The sequence below is a fragment of the Brienomyrus brachyistius genome, chromosome 1 (genome assembly GCF_023856365.1).
Source record: "Brienomyrus brachyistius isolate T26 chromosome 1, BBRACH_0.4, whole genome shotgun sequence".
NCBI lineage: Eukaryota > Metazoa > Chordata > Actinopteri > Osteoglossiformes > Mormyridae > Brienomyrus > Brienomyrus brachyistius.
The window spans coordinates 49,540,797-49,555,813 of record NC_064533.1 but is presented as its reverse complement, the minus strand read 5'-3'; the positions used below and the strand labels follow the sequence as shown (position 1 = coordinate 49,555,813).

Sequence of the window (15,017 nt, the reverse complement as noted above, 5' to 3'; positions counted from 1 at the left end):
TGTCACGGAGTTCGAATCGCAGGTTGAAAATGTTATCCAATGGCAATGTATAGGTGAGCCTGCTATTTAATTTCTGCTTTTTTTTTTACTTAAATTTACAAACTATGTTTCACAAACAAGGCACCTGTCTAGTTACTGACTATATAGTTTTTTTTTTAATCCTCAATTCTGCTGTCAGTAATTGTCCAGATCAGGTGCAGTGGGTCTGCTTTAGGTCAATTCAGTTCAGTTCAGACTAGGTAACCCACCTGAAGCTAAGTACTTGGATGGGAGACCAACTAGGAAAGTGGGTGGCTGCACGAAAAGAGTTGGTGTGGCCTAAAGAATTAGGTCATCCTGTGGACTGTGTGGATCCCAGTTCCCCAGTGATGGGGACACCGGGCTTTAAAAATGGTGCCGTCCTTCGGAGGAGGTCCTAAAAGATGCCTGGGCATCATTTGAAAGAGTAGGGGTGGTACCCTGATGCCCATTGTGGCCCAATCACAGCTGGCCTAATCATCTCCTATGTCTAATTGGTGAATTCCCTCCTGCCCCTTGTGCGGTGAGTATACTGGCACAGGACGGCTGCCGTTGTATCATCCAGGTGGGTGATGCACAGTGGTGGTACTTGAAGTGGCTCCCCCATTGGTTCTGTAAATTGCTTGGTGTCTATATAAACGTAACATTCTTTCATCCAACAGGCAAACACGCAGGTGACCGTGGTTTCATTTTGTACCTAATCACATGCCTCATGCTCTTACATCATGAAAAACCGCAAAGCTGGAGATAGACCTTTAAGGGACGTGGCAACCTTGCACACACAGGACAAACCTATCAATGTAACCAGTCAAAACACTTAGAACGTATAGGTGGAGACAGGGGCGATTCTAGGATTAGCTAAACTTTCTCCTTACATAATTGTATGTATTCAAGGGCCCCTGTGAAGTGCTCCGTGCCCCTGCATGGAGAATCAGAAAGATGTACTATCGAGGTGCAGTCAGTGAGTCAACGGAAGGGTCCGAGGAGGATAAAACAAAACAAGTCCCCGGTTCTAGGCTTTTATTTAATGTTTCAGAATGATTTAAAAGGAAGCCACAAGCGCCACACAGATTTAACTGCCTTCCAGCTCAAGCCCCATTTAACTGACGCCAAAAATCAAAAGGAACAACATGGCTGACAGACGGACGAAGATAAGTTCACCTCTGGCACTTTGTGACAAAAAAAAAAAAAAAGTACAAGAAATTCACTGCCTTTAAAAAGAATCAATTGCCCCCCTATGGAAGTAGCCATCTTCCCTGGAGAGTCAGCACTTTGTGCGGCAGTGCAAAGTAACTGGAGATACGTGGGTTTGTGGGTAAGGGATGTGACGCATCAATAACCCAGAACATGCTTATCTGTATTGGTCTGAGGCCTCTGCAATTGTCAAAAAGGCTCCATTCCTACTCAAATATGTACAACTACTGATAAAAGGGGTTTCCCTACAAAAAAAGGAGGGGAGGAGGGGTTGATAACAAAAGAGTGGTGCATGGACATTTCAGGGGCTCAGAATTCTGTGTATTAAACTAACCAAAACTTTAATAACAGCCAAAGCATGGCTCTTACATCATCATTCAATGATGGGAATGCAGACAGCAGGGCAGAGGGAGGCGGAGCCTCAGGGGGCATCCAGCTGCTCCAGTAGAGTCCTCCTCCTTTTCTCCAGCTCCCCTTCGCTCAGCTCACTGCCTGAGGTATCCCAGCCACCCTGGGGTGAAAGGGGGGGGGGGGCACGCAGAAATTTAAAACCAGCATGAAATCGAGCCACAAACCTCTCCCCTTTGCCTAACAAGTGCTCAGTCATTCAGAGGTGCTCCTTTCAGAGATGGTAAGCTTGTGTCTGTGGTTGACCGACAGGGACAAGCGCTCACCTCCTCCTTAGCGGATTTCCTTTTGGGGGACTTGGGCTTGGGCTCCACCCGCGGCTTCCCCCTGGACTTGTCGTTCTCCTTATCCCGCTCCCGTTCCTTTTCCCTCTCGCGCTCTCGCTCCCTCTCTCGGGCCCTGTCTCGCCCTTTCCTCTCCCGTTCCCCCTCGGACTCCGGGGAGCCCTGGACAGTCGCCATACCAAATATTAGCATGCGCTACAAACTGATACCTTTCACCCTAACTTCACAGATTGGGGGGGGGGGGGGGGGGGGACTTACAGACTTGTGTCGTCTCTTCTTTCCCTTCTTCTTGTGCTTCTTTGATTTTTTGGAACTTCTCTCTGAAACAGACCCTTTTACGGTTATGAGAGAATCACTTGAAGCCTGATGAGAGATTTTTTTTTATAGAAGAGAGCACATGCTAACCGGACTCGCCGCTGGACGAGCGCTCCGAGGGGGACTTGGACAGCGAACGCTTTTTCTTTTTTGTGTGATAGTCGTCCTCCTCTGACTCGGACCCCTGGAGAAAAGGAGGGCATGAAGAGCGCTGTTTAGTGAGGTTCTGATACGGCTTCAGCAGTGACACCGCCGAGTGCATAAAATAATTAGCGAGGACTGATCAAGGGTAGAGACTGGGTAGCGAAACCAGATTTTCCATTGGGATCAAATCTGTATCTGATTAAGCAGGAGACTCAGTGAATAAACTCAGTGTTTTCCAAACCTCATAAAGTTAGTTTGCAGTTTCGATAAACCAGATTGTATGGTGATGGAACAAAGCAAATATGGAGAGAGAAATGTGTAGCTGAGTGTCAAGCCAATGGCTGCCATGACTGAAGATGGACCCGAGTGGAGAACGTCAGAGAGCGAATTTACCGAGCGGGACCGGGAACGCTTCCTGTGGTGCTTCTTCGACTTCTTGGAATGCTTCTTGTTCTTCGAGTGATGGTGCTGGCACTCATGCTGGAGACACAAATTCATACCTGAGCGCCTGAGCCAGCAGAGATGCATGCAGAGGCAGCGGAAAAACCTCCAAGTAGCTCGAGCTGGCCGACGCTGGGCGACGTTACCTCCAGAACATGAATGAAGTCCTTGAATATCCTCTTTCTTTCGGATTCTAGAGTGATATCTTCAAATGCTGATTCCTTCAGGAATCTATCCCTGACCTGAGGGGAAGGATTAGGTTACATTACAGAAACATCGTGAGGCAGGAAATTCTAAAACCAGTGAAATGCATTCAAGTAATCTTCTGCAGGGTTTTGTGGGTAAACAGCAAGACTGATCCTGTGAATAAATTAAAATACGAAGATGGGGATCTGACTCCAAAATGAGCACAGCAGACACATACACCCTCCCAAGTGGAGTTGGGCTCCAGGGGTGGGGTGGCCTGCTTCAGCATGCTCTTGAAAGCGGCCTCCTTCCTCTTCATCTTCCTCGCCTCCTCTTTCTCTCGCTCTCTTTCTCGTGCTTCTGCTTTTTCCAGTAACTACGGATAGTTGGGGGCACAAACACACCATTAATATGTTATGGGTGAGCAACAGATCATTAAAAAAAAAGTTTGGCTATAAGCAAAATGTCATGCTTTTGAGGAACCACACCTCAGTAGCTTCATTACTGGATGAAACACTGGATTCATCCTAGAGGTTCATAACGTTACTGGCTATAGAGTATCACCATATCTGCATGGGTCCTCGTCACCTACTGGGTCACTTACACTGTTAAAGGCGAGCTTGATATTTCCGGCGTCAAGTGTCGTCGCCCTTTTATCAGAGCTGATCACCGAGCCAAAGTCCTCGAAGGCGGTGTTCACCTCCACGTTGAAGCCTTTGTCCTGAAAGAACAGGGTGTAAATGGAGGCATTGGGATACAAACCCAACTGGACCTCGGAGAGGTTGACCAGACAAACGGGCAGAAATATATATATATATGGCATGAACACCACAAGAGTAGCAGGTCACCTTCAGGATGTCCTTGATGATTCTCTTCTCATCATGATAACGTGCCTTCAGATCCTCCACATAGAACTTGAACAGATCCAGAGGCGTAGACCCTAAAAGACAAACATCACAAATATAATAGGCCATTTCTGCAGATCTTCCAAAAGCTACTTCTCTGTAAGCAGGCAAAGTTGAAGACTAGGGTTCAAAAACATCAAACAGGAAGCTTCTTGGCTTGGCTGCCCATCACATTAAGTCAATACTATCGAGGCTAAAGAGGTCCTCTAGGAACTTTAGCTCTCCATACTATTAGGACCATAAGCATAATTTCGACATTCTATTCCAGATCATACATCAACATTATTTTTTCAGGGCGCACTGGTTTTACCAAGAGGTACCATTTTAACAGAGTATAAACTAAAACCAAAAACAGTTGCTGAATAACTGTAGATTTGCAGAAGGATGTTAGCTCCTCTGTACCCAAACTCAGTTCTATAGATCTGGTTGACATGTTAATATGATGCAAAAGTTGACTTCAGACTGAGATTAATGGGAAGTATTTTAAGCAACGTGCCTGTGGGGATGACCATCTTACCAATCTGGCCGAGCATATTGGAAAAGCGGATGTCAGAGCTGATAGTAGGATACATCTCCATCCAGGAGGACATTGAGTGGAGCTGCCCATGGTCATGGAGCTCATCCAGAAATTTCTGCAAAGAACCACGTGCTTTATTGCAGAAATCAAACTTCCAGTTTCTAGCCAAAACAGCAGTATTAGAAAATTACAACAAAACTTCCAGACACTTCACTAAACCTATTATAGTTATTCATGACGTTAGAAATATTACAGTTCATAATTTGTATAATAGATAAATGTCTCCGTTTTAAACATGACTTAGTCACCTCAGAAATGCTTAGTAACCGTTGCCATGGTGCCATGCAGTGAACAGAGGTCCCAGGTCTCTCACCTGGAAGCATTCCCTGTTCTTCCGCTGTCTTCGCCTCTCCCGAAGAAGAGATTTTTGCTTTTCCTCCTCCTCCTCTTTTTCCAGGGCACGGATGTGCTCCTCAAAACAGATAAGGGCATCTTCCTTGTCCATGTCTGGTCAACCGAGGAGAACATCAGTAGTCACAAAAAAAAAGACAGAAGGAAAGTATGAGAGGAAATGGGAGGAAAGGTAGATTCCATCTTCTAAAAACCACCTTTTATTACACGTATCCCAGGATCCTTCACACATACACTTAGCTACTTAAGCGTTTCCATAAAAATCAGCCCTTTCACATCCTTTAGCACATACTGCGCTTGGACTTTGCCCCGTACCATCTGCCAGAAGCGAACTAAGAGTACAGCAAAGACAAGATAATGATCATGAGGCCCTCAGCAGATGTGAGGGGATAACCAGGATCTACACTGGTCAGGGAAAAGCATGGAAGTTCCCCCTACAGGTTTATTTGGTGTTTGCAAGTTAAGCTGTCCAGCACTGTCCCAGCAGTGCTCCAGTCTCCCGAGTTCTCCTGCATGGTATGGTATGACCTTTAGGGCGTAGTGAGAACATACTCCTCTCAGAAAGCATGACCGGGCAGTTCACACACTGACTTCAAAGCAGCAGAGGATGAGGCAGCATAGACAGCTGTTTGCGAGGCTTGGAGGGGTGGGGGGGGGACATACTCTGCAGTTCCTCATCCTCAGCGAACGTGGGGTTGTCCAGTAGGTACTGCTGGGCCTCTGACCATGTGGTACGGTACGTCACGTTTGCCATGTTGTCCAGGATGTTCTTCAGGGCCTCCCAGTTGCGTTTTCTCAAGTGCTTCGATTGCTCCTACACAGGATAGACACACGGATGACATAACCGCTCAATGTCATAAGTCAGTGTCAGTACTACACAGTACTAAAGTCACACTTAAAAGAAGAGACAAATCTGCAGCTTAAGTAGTAGTAACCAAGTTATAGGCTGCAGAAAGAGGTTGGGTGGCTGGATGGATGCATGCATTTTGGTAGCTGTCTGCACCTACCTTCTCCTTTTTGGCCAAGTAAAAGAGGACATCCTCATAGATCTCCAGTCGGTCACGCTCAGGAACGGTCGTCCACACCTCCAACTCTCCAAACATTTGCTCTGCCTTCCTGATTTTGACAGACACTTCCATTAAAGATTCAACCCTCATCTTACATATTTTAAATGAATTCCGGGTTTAACCTCAGTGATTTGTTACAGCTGCAGTATGCAACTCTGCCACAAGATGACAGCAGAACACATTTTAAAAGCCACACGCTACCAGATTTAATTAAGAAAATAAAATCCGTCATCTATATTTTGGGGCTGAAGCTTACCAAGTTATTTTTTACAACCAAAAAACCAAGCACGCATTTCTACTGACATATCAACGTTTCAGAACATATTACTTGATACCTGAAGCAGTAACACCACAATAAATAAAAAAAAAGTCTAAATTGAACTGGGGACATTAGGTTTTGAGTCATGTGTTCAAGTAATATTTACCAAGTTTGCGGAATTGTCTGAAAACAGGATAATTAAACCATTTGTTACTAAAAGGCAAAACCCAGGAGAAACATTACTGAAGACCCAGCATTCAAAAGACAAATAACCTTGCTGTCAGAAAGCTAAACTTAAAGCCTCCAATTACAGTGCGGGGCTTTCCAACAGAGTGCCTGGATGAAGCCGGGGTAATCAGAGCGGAGGCTGGGAGGCACCGACAGCGCAATCAGACGCTCGGGCCGAGAAGAGAGCGGCTCGCCGCTGCGGTCCAGCCGCTCGTCAGACACGGGATTCCAGGCTAATGGGGGTGCTGGTGTGTCCGACTACCCATTAGGGGTCAAAGTCATCGGAGAAGAGGATGCTTTAATTCCAGGAGAGGAAAAGTACATCCTACAAATTCAATAATGCACTGGATAAAAGGAAAAAGAACGGAGGAGAAAGGAAATGGAAGAAGGTGAAAGTAAGTAAAAGAAGGAAGAAGAAAGACTATCACTGATCAGAGTAACAGAACCGTGGCACATCAGCGATTCCCAGAATGCAACAATTAGCACTTTTTGAAAGCATCTGTGCGGGATCCAGAGAGGGCCTCGAGCTACGGTTGGCACCAACGGCAAACCGATCTCTGAGATTAGCCCACGTAGCAGAAAGAAAGAGAAGGGGAAGCGAGTCTGACAGCTACCCCAGCTCTCAGGGACAGACACAACCCAGCCTCAGAGGCTGTCAGAAGCATGAGAATTCAGCAGGAAGACACCATGAGGCAGGGGTCGGTACGAGGGAGGAAGAGGAACACTGATTGGTTAGGGCAGAGGTTGACATCATTAAAATGTTAGCAATGACCAATAGACCCGCATGATGAGCCACTAAGGCCCACTTGCGGCTACACGATGCCCTTACTTGTATCTGGTCGTGGACGTCATCTTGTCATGGTTCTCCAAGAAGCGCTGGAACGTCTCTTTGGACTCCTTGTACTTGATCCGGGCCTCTTCCTTCTCCTCCTTCTCCGTCTGCACCTTGTAGGCGTTGAAGGCCTGCTTCTTCTCGCTCAGCTTGGGCAGTGCGCTTTAACGACATGCCAGACAGCACACAGTGAGGCGAAGGGGTGCCCCCAGTGTACAGAGAAACGTTCCAGCCCCTGTGGGTCATCAGCTTAACCCGGACAGAGAAGCTGGGTACCTGTAGCGAGGGTCGTTGATGATCATCTTCATTGCCTGCTCCCAAGACGCAGTGGAGGAGACTCCCTATAATGGACGCGGGAAAGAGGGTTAAATGCAATATGAACCCATACTTGCATGTACACTGGAATCTGTGTAAATCAGTCAAAGACCCAAAAATGGCTCAACAGAAGTCACATCCTTTCCATACATACTAAGAGGAACTAGGACTGGGGCAGTATTATACAGTATTTTGGGTATACCACATTATTTTGGGTATACCACAGTATTTCAAAGTCTTGGCGACAAAATTTGCTGAGCAAATTGTATTCCTGTCCCCCAGCGAATTTTAAATCACAAGATCTCAAAATATCAGAATAGCACTGCTCTTGAAACTCCCGTCAAAATACTCTACCACCACCACTGATCACCACGATAACGTTTGGGCGGTATGAAAGATTGGCTACTGCCCAATCCTAAGGACAGCAGTTTAGGAGTCTGTCCTGGGTGGAGGTGGGCGGGGCTAAACACTTATTCCTAACTCGATGCAGTAGGAGAAGGGCCTTACATTATTGTCCTTTTAGCTCAGCCCTGAAAGGAAAACACTTGAACATTTCACCATCTAATAAGTCGTGTCTCAGTTGGGCAGTAATCCTCGCTGAGCCTGCATCTGATATTAATTCAGTATTTGGACACAAATTAAGACCTGAGAGAGAAGAGGAGGACCGGCCACAGAACCAAATGCCTCACGGAGAGGAACCCCGTGAACATTAAAGGTCAAATGTGCAGGGAAACACTGCAGAACACAACAGAAATAATGCAAAGCTAATGAGGGGTCAGATGCAGTCACGGTCTGGTTGTCTAAGTCCATTTTTAAAGCTCGGCATCTACTTAAGAACGCACTGCATTTCTGAAAACACCAGATGCGGACAGTTCACTTGGCATTGCAGGTTTTTAAGAAAATGCCCTAAAGCAGGAAGAACTTCTATGCAGCTTCAAGCACACTCCAATATCTATGGTGGGCACCTTCTCCTTCAGAAGTTCCTTGAACGCCTGCTTGGCTTCCTCCTTCGTATTCCATTTGTAGACCTTCTTCACGAGCTCAGGTCTCTCCTCCTCTTTAGGGGTATCCGTACTAGAAGCAGGAAGCGATGAATCAAACCCAAGGTCAGACCAAACACACCAGGGCCTTTTGAATACGTGTTAGACAGCTGATTACATAAATGGTGTGCAGGGTCATTATGTGGATCTGTCCGAAACCCAAGAACCCTACTTGCCATAAGACTGATATTTGTGGGAGGGGTCTTAGTTACCTGACGGGGGTCTCAACCACAGGTGTGGTCTCCGAGGAGCTGACCGGCGTCTCTGTGCTGACTTCGGCTGCCGGCACAGTCGCCGTCACCACTGCTGCCTGAGGCACCTGCTCCTCAACAACAGCCGGAGCGATGGTCTCCGTCTCTGGTGTAGCCGTTGTGGTTGTCACGGCAACAACGCTCTCCACCTGGGTGACCGACGTGGGGGCCGTGCTGACAGCGGGTTCCGTGGACCTACGAGTCATTTCATTATAAAAATGGGGCGCTCGCAGGTTTCTATATTAGGCTACCTACACGACAAATTTTTGTCCAGCTAACAGGTTGTGTGCAACTGGGTTAGGGGTTTGTGCTTAAGTTCCGTTAGGTTGTTGGTTCAAATCCCATCATGTTATCATTAAGTCGATGAGCAAAGCCCTAAACTCCAGCTGTACAAGAGACATGCTCACAGACCTTGTTCTCTGAATTTTACTCTTACCTTTATACATATGAAAGTCTATTTCTGTCATGGAGAACAAGCTGGGATACATGAATGCTACCCAATTGCCTCATGGGGATCAATAAAGTACCCCAGTCTATTCTGGACCTGCATTTTACAAAATCCATAAAATGTGCTCTGATTAGACGGTTCAGATGGTAGTTATTCAGAAAGGCAGCTCATGATCTAATCATCAACTCACCCATTTTCTTCACTGTTTATCATAGCTGCGGGGGCAGGGGAAAAAAAACAGATCAAAGTTAGCCCAGTTAGCATCAAATCACACATTAACCCAGCTTCAGATGCCATGATTAACCGTCCTCATGCGCATCACAGAATCGATCCATTATTTAATCTGGAGAACGCTGCCCTGGGGCAGCAGGGGTAAAATGGAAAAGAAGGCGCTTTCAGAGCAATTAAGCAGCTTAAGGGACACAAAGGGAGGCTCCTGATGAGGCGAACAGAGTCAGCATGATCCTGCAGGCCATGAGCAGTGAGCGGGAACTTCCTGCTGAGGTCCACCATGCTCCGTCACCTGCCCTGCAACCCATGCATCCAGCAGGGCTGCAAATGAGCAGAGGGACTAAACCAGCAGCGTTCTCTGGGGGGGTCGGTCTCACCTTCTAAATCCTCCAGCTCCTTCGGCTTGGTCCAGCGGGACTCCTTCGTCTGAGAGTTGTAGTAATATGGCTTCCCAGTGTCAGACTTGTACTCTTTCCAGGGGCACTTGGACAACAGTTGCTGGCAACAGAACAATTTCCGAATTACCGACTAATTTTCAAAACTATTAACTAACACAAAAGACAAGGCTCTCTACCAACAGTACAAGGCAATGCAGCATGCGAGAGGGTCTTACTACACAACTACGTTAAATTACAGAGTCCGTGAACACAGCACTGCATTTTAAAAACAAGGGCAGGTTCACTGGCAGCAGTGGAGGCAATTAGCAGCTAGAATCTTGTTTTCAGGATGATTCCGCCCGAGACGTGGAATCGCTTAAGGCTGTTTGATTACCTCGGCCGGGGACTTGAGGTCGTCGGGCTTCTCCCAGGTGGACTGCTTAGTTTCTGTGTTGTAGTAGTACGTCTTCCCATCCACAGACTTGTGCTCCGTCCAAACCGACTTCTGAAGAGGCACGAAGCATCAGTTACCAGGCCTGCGCCGGGGCGGCTTCGGCGAGATGTCGGCGTAAAGCCGGTGTCATCGCAAAATTCATACAGCAAATTCAAGACCATGTACAGCCCACTGCCTCTTAATTACCTGAATTTTCAGCTGAGCACTGCTGAACACTAATGCCTTAATATAACTGTTCAGCTGCATCTATATACATACTTCAAATGTATATAGATTGTAGCACTGTGGCCTCCAACCTCCAAGGCTGTATCTGTGTGTGTGTGTGTGTGTGTGTGTGTGTGAGTGTGTGGCCTACAAGGCACTGCTGTAACATCCATGGGGGTCCCCCGCCTCACGCCCTGCTCTTCCCCCCAGCCTCACGCCCTGCTCTTCCCCCCAGCCTCACGCCCTGCTCTTCCCCCCAGCCTCACGCCCTGCTCTTCCCCCCAGCCTCACGCCCTGCTCTTCCCCCCAGCCTCACGCCCTGCTCTTCCCCCCAGCCTCACGCCCTGCTCTTCCCCCCAGCCTCACGCCCTGCTCTTCCCCCCAGCCTCACGCCCTGCTCTTCCCCCCAGCCTCACGCCCTGCTCTTCCTGGATGGGGCAGATTAACACTACAGTGGAGAGGCGACTGTGAGAATTCACCTTCTTTGTCTGCTCGTCCTTTGGACTGGCTGTTACACCTTGCTGCATGGTGCTCACAGCCGGACTGCTCGTCTGATTCCAGCACAAAGGAGAGAGTAAAGACAGAAAATTAAGCGGAAACAACATGCCGTTCCCACACACACACAAAACTCCTCGTTACTGTGACAGAAGTCTGCCAGCGGCATTACTTTTGTCATGTATCCAGTCATAATTAATTACGTCATATTCAGGCACTTACCAATGTTCCAGAAGCAGATGAAGCTGAAATTACAAAAAAAAAAGGACAAAGAAACGAAAGTCAGCGAAATGCGAAAGTACTCCTTATGTTTAACAAAGGGAGGATAGACAGCAGGCTTACCGGCCACCTCTGCTGGGCTGACACCCGGCTGTGGAGAAACGATATTTCACCCACGATCAGAAAAAGTTAAGGAAACACGTCTTCAGTTTGCCAACAGTCTATTATATTGATCTCGACAGACAGTTTTCTTCTACAAAGAATCTACAAATGTGTCTAATTCTGAGGCAACGGTTCAGTTCAAAGAAACACTTATGCAAGTCGCTTACTACAATACTAGTCATGATTTAGACCCGGTTCACCGTGGAGCACATGCAGAAATACACAGACAAATCAGTGGTCAGGTCACACCCAGCCGAGCTACCACACATCAGTAAACGACGCAGTGATGCATAGAGCACAACTGCAGCCTGGGAACAAAACACGACCGCAGAATACCGAATGAGCCTCTAATCACCCCTACTGAGCGCAGATGGACTGCATGTACAAACTGTTTTTGTTTACAACAGGCCGGACTGAGACAGTGTAAAGGATGAGAGGACCGAGAAAAAGCCAACAGCAATGGAAAAGATGGACTGGCTTCAATGGCAGTTACTCCAGTGGCCAAGAAATACATCTCTCCTCTAAGAAGGCAGCGGCTCAATTTAATTAAAGCAACACATCAAGATGAAAATAAACCTTATATTTCAGCTGAGGGGGGGAGGAGACATGCAAGGAGGAAAGTGTCTGTCAGTGGGATGAACATAGCCAGAGTCTAGTAAACTACTGCGGTCTCTCGTGCAAGGTGTGAGCGTTGTCCGGGGGGGTTTGGGGAGGGGGACACGTTACCGGTCCCGTCGGCTGCATGGCCGCGGCTGTCATCCGAGGGGGCATCATCATTCCTGGCATCATAGGCGGCATCATGCCCGGCATCTGATACATATTTAAAAAGCAATAAAGAATCATGAGATGGGGCCGGATGCACTTTACTGATCCCAAGTGGGATATTATAGATATTCATCAGAGTCTAGAAGTCCTCCTGCCCACTTTGGCACCCTGTACACAAAAGGTATAAAGAAAGAAAGACGTGCGGAGGGTGAGCCACAGACACAGCCGGAGAACGTCTCAGATCGCAGTCACCCGTCACCACCTACAGTGCTGAGATGCTCACACAGCAACACATTAAACCTCCCAAAGCAGACCTTCTAATTAAGAAAAAGTCAAGCTGCGAAGCTTAACAGACAACCATTATTCACAACTGGAGTCAATCCACTATTAGCTACTTCTGTTCACTAATTGAATTTCTCATCCATTTAAATGAATATATTCCATATTAGAATCCTTCATCGCCAGGTTCCGTTTTTATTGCTTGGCCAAGGGTAGAATCGATAATGATGGACATCTATCATAGTCGCCCACGTGTCAGCTGAAGTTCTTAAGCTCAGCTCAGGGCTGCACTCAGACATTTACTTTTTATTCAATTTAGCAACTAAGTGTGTCGCTCCACTAGCAGACTGAGGCATATGTCTGACATCATTGAGTGATGCCTTGGGGAAGGGCGTGGTAGTTTCTCACCTGCCCCATGGGCGGGCCTCCCATCGGGGGCATCATCGGGGGCATCATGCCGGGGGGCATGGGCGCCATGCTTGGTGGCATCCCCATAGGCGGGTAATGGGGCGGCATCCCGGGTGGGCCCATCTGAGGAAAGGGAGCAAGAAGAACAGGGCACTCATCAGGCAACTTGCTTTTACCGTGACCTCCCCCAGCCCCGCCCCACCACATCCGATCCCATCCACCCCGAAAGCAGCCACTTACAAACGGTGGAGGCATGCCAGATGGGGGAACACCCGGAAAAGGCGCAGGCTGGCCGGGGCCATTACCACCATCTGCCGACGACTGTCGTGAATACGAGATAAAGAAAGTCAGGACTACAGTTGTAGACTGTGCGGCCCAATGTGCATACAAGCATCGACTGATTTTCACTGAAAATCAAAGGCTGCTTGCTTACTGATAAAGCCAAACCGTAACTGTCCATTGCCACGTGTAGTGTGACGTATATAACCTTCCCACACTTGGTACTCGAATACAAACGGATATTTAAAAATGGTCAACTTTGACTTGTATGCCATACTTCAATTTATTCCGTTTTTCTCAGTAAAGATACAGATCGGACTGTCAACATTAATGTATTAGTGACCCTAAAAATACAAGCGGCTGTCATTATCCAGAATGTTAACATGAGTTTTACACAGTTTCCCGGGTAACATGTGTGGGAGTCAGATACACAAAGCCAATACCTATTACTGACCACAGTCAGATACGCCCGCGTTATTTACAGCACCTTCAATAAGACACTCTTAATACACATACCGCGTAGAATTTAACTCTGTACTTTGTTTCCCGCGGTACTACGATTAACCGATTCTTTGTATTCCGCTTAAATGTAATAAAATTAACGACAACAATAACAGATTCTTTATTGCTCCCTGGGGGAATTTTCTTTATGCGCCCCCCAGCTTGCTCTGTGAAGGTGAGAGCAAGCTGGCCGCGAAGGGCAGCCACCCATAGCAGAGCCCAGGGAGCTGGGGGGTTAATTAAGGGACCCTCAGATAAGCCGAGCCCAGGCTTCGATCACAGACACAGAGACTTAGCCCACTGAGCCACACGCCGCCCGTGTCTTAGGTGTGACTTTGATTACAATCTTTGACGAGGATTTAAATGTCCTGCTTCCATTTTAAAAGTGAATTTCTAAGGTAAACCACCTATCTTCGACTGTTAAATGCTTCACACTTCCAGGAAATCTTCATGTACATAGAGCATGACACTTCAACCCTGTTCTGAATACACATCAGTCACCGGTCGTACTGATGCAGCAACTAATCAGTGCTATTTGGCTGGTAAAATAACGTTTTATTGTTACTAGATTTCCATATGTTAATAATCAGCATTTAAAGCTAGGGACATTTGATATATAGGCGAGTATAAAGAACGGAAAACTGTTTTAGGGTAGCATCTATTAAGTTAATTTTGCTGTTTCCTCATTAGCTTGATGCCATGCCTACATGATACATATACCTATAGAATTATATCTAAATCCAGCCGATCTGATCTTAGATCAAGATTCAGTTATTCATTTTATTAAATTTCCAACAAATGCAGCAAAAAACAATAGTATATCACACCTTTTAGTTTGAATGAAGTCAATAGCGAATCACTTGTTAGCCGTCTAACTATACAATTAGAAATCTTTAAACCGAAAATAGTACAGAAACCGACTTCAAAAAAAGACCGAAACAGACTACGGCTACAAAGTTTACCGTTTTATTTTATAATATATAATAAAATATGAATTTACTGCTAAAATGCTAGAAAGAATCATGTTTAGCTAGCTAGCCGACAAGCTACAAACTTTACTCACCATGTTGAACACCGAACAACCCTTCTTTTCCACCTCGGATTAACGTGTCATCCGATTGGCTTGTTTCTTTAGGGTCAAAGTGCAAAGTTCAAAACCAGCCGCGTTACACTTCCCAGTGATCCAATAAAATTCGCGCGTTGTATGACTGACATTACATCCATCCAATCAACGACTAATATAAATGATGCTGCGGGGGTTGACAACCCGAGCTTTGTGTGGCGGTAATAAGAATTGCTCCGCCAGAGTTTCATCAAATAAAGGATATATCCGAAAAAAGTCTGTTTTAGATTAATCGTAGAATATGAATTGTAATACGT

The 15,017-nt window shown here is 46.7% G+C and overlaps 1 protein-coding gene across 3 annotated transcripts; it reads right to left on the bottom strand.

Moving 5' to 3' along the window:
• Positions 1 to 1,023: 1,023 nt before the first annotated feature.
• prpf40a (PRP40 pre-mRNA processing factor 40 homolog A) lies at positions 1,024 to 14,772 on the bottom strand. 3 transcript variants are annotated; one of them, XM_049012732.1, is made up of 27 exons: positions 14,701 to 14,772; positions 13,098 to 13,178; positions 12,858 to 12,980; positions 12,132 to 12,215; positions 11,367 to 11,394; positions 11,247 to 11,269; positions 11,009 to 11,080; positions 10,266 to 10,376; positions 9,872 to 9,992; positions 9,454 to 9,478; positions 8,777 to 9,010; positions 8,490 to 8,598; positions 7,486 to 7,550; positions 7,207 to 7,371; positions 5,831 to 5,939; positions 5,487 to 5,637; positions 4,786 to 4,919; positions 4,392 to 4,527; positions 3,839 to 3,930; positions 3,595 to 3,711; positions 3,229 to 3,366; positions 2,951 to 3,046; positions 2,757 to 2,843; positions 2,310 to 2,403; positions 2,163 to 2,224; positions 1,887 to 2,066; positions 1,024 to 1,723 (listed from the first exon to the last, which is right to left on the bottom strand). In XM_049012732.1, exons 1-27 carry the CDS (start codon positions 14,701 to 14,703, stop codon positions 1,634 to 1,636), a joined length of 2,730 nt encoding a protein of 909 aa, XP_048868689.1. In that variant the 5' UTR covers positions 14,704 to 14,772; the 3' UTR covers positions 1,024 to 1,633. The 3 variants fall into 3 exon arrangements, with proteins under 3 accessions (XP_048868689.1, XP_048868690.1, XP_048868691.1); XM_049012733.1 differs by having other exon boundaries at positions 4,413 to 4,527; XM_049012734.1 differs by lacking the exon at positions 13,098 to 13,178 and having other exon boundaries at positions 14,701 to 14,723.
• Between the last annotated feature and the right edge of the window lie 245 nt (positions 14,773 to 15,017).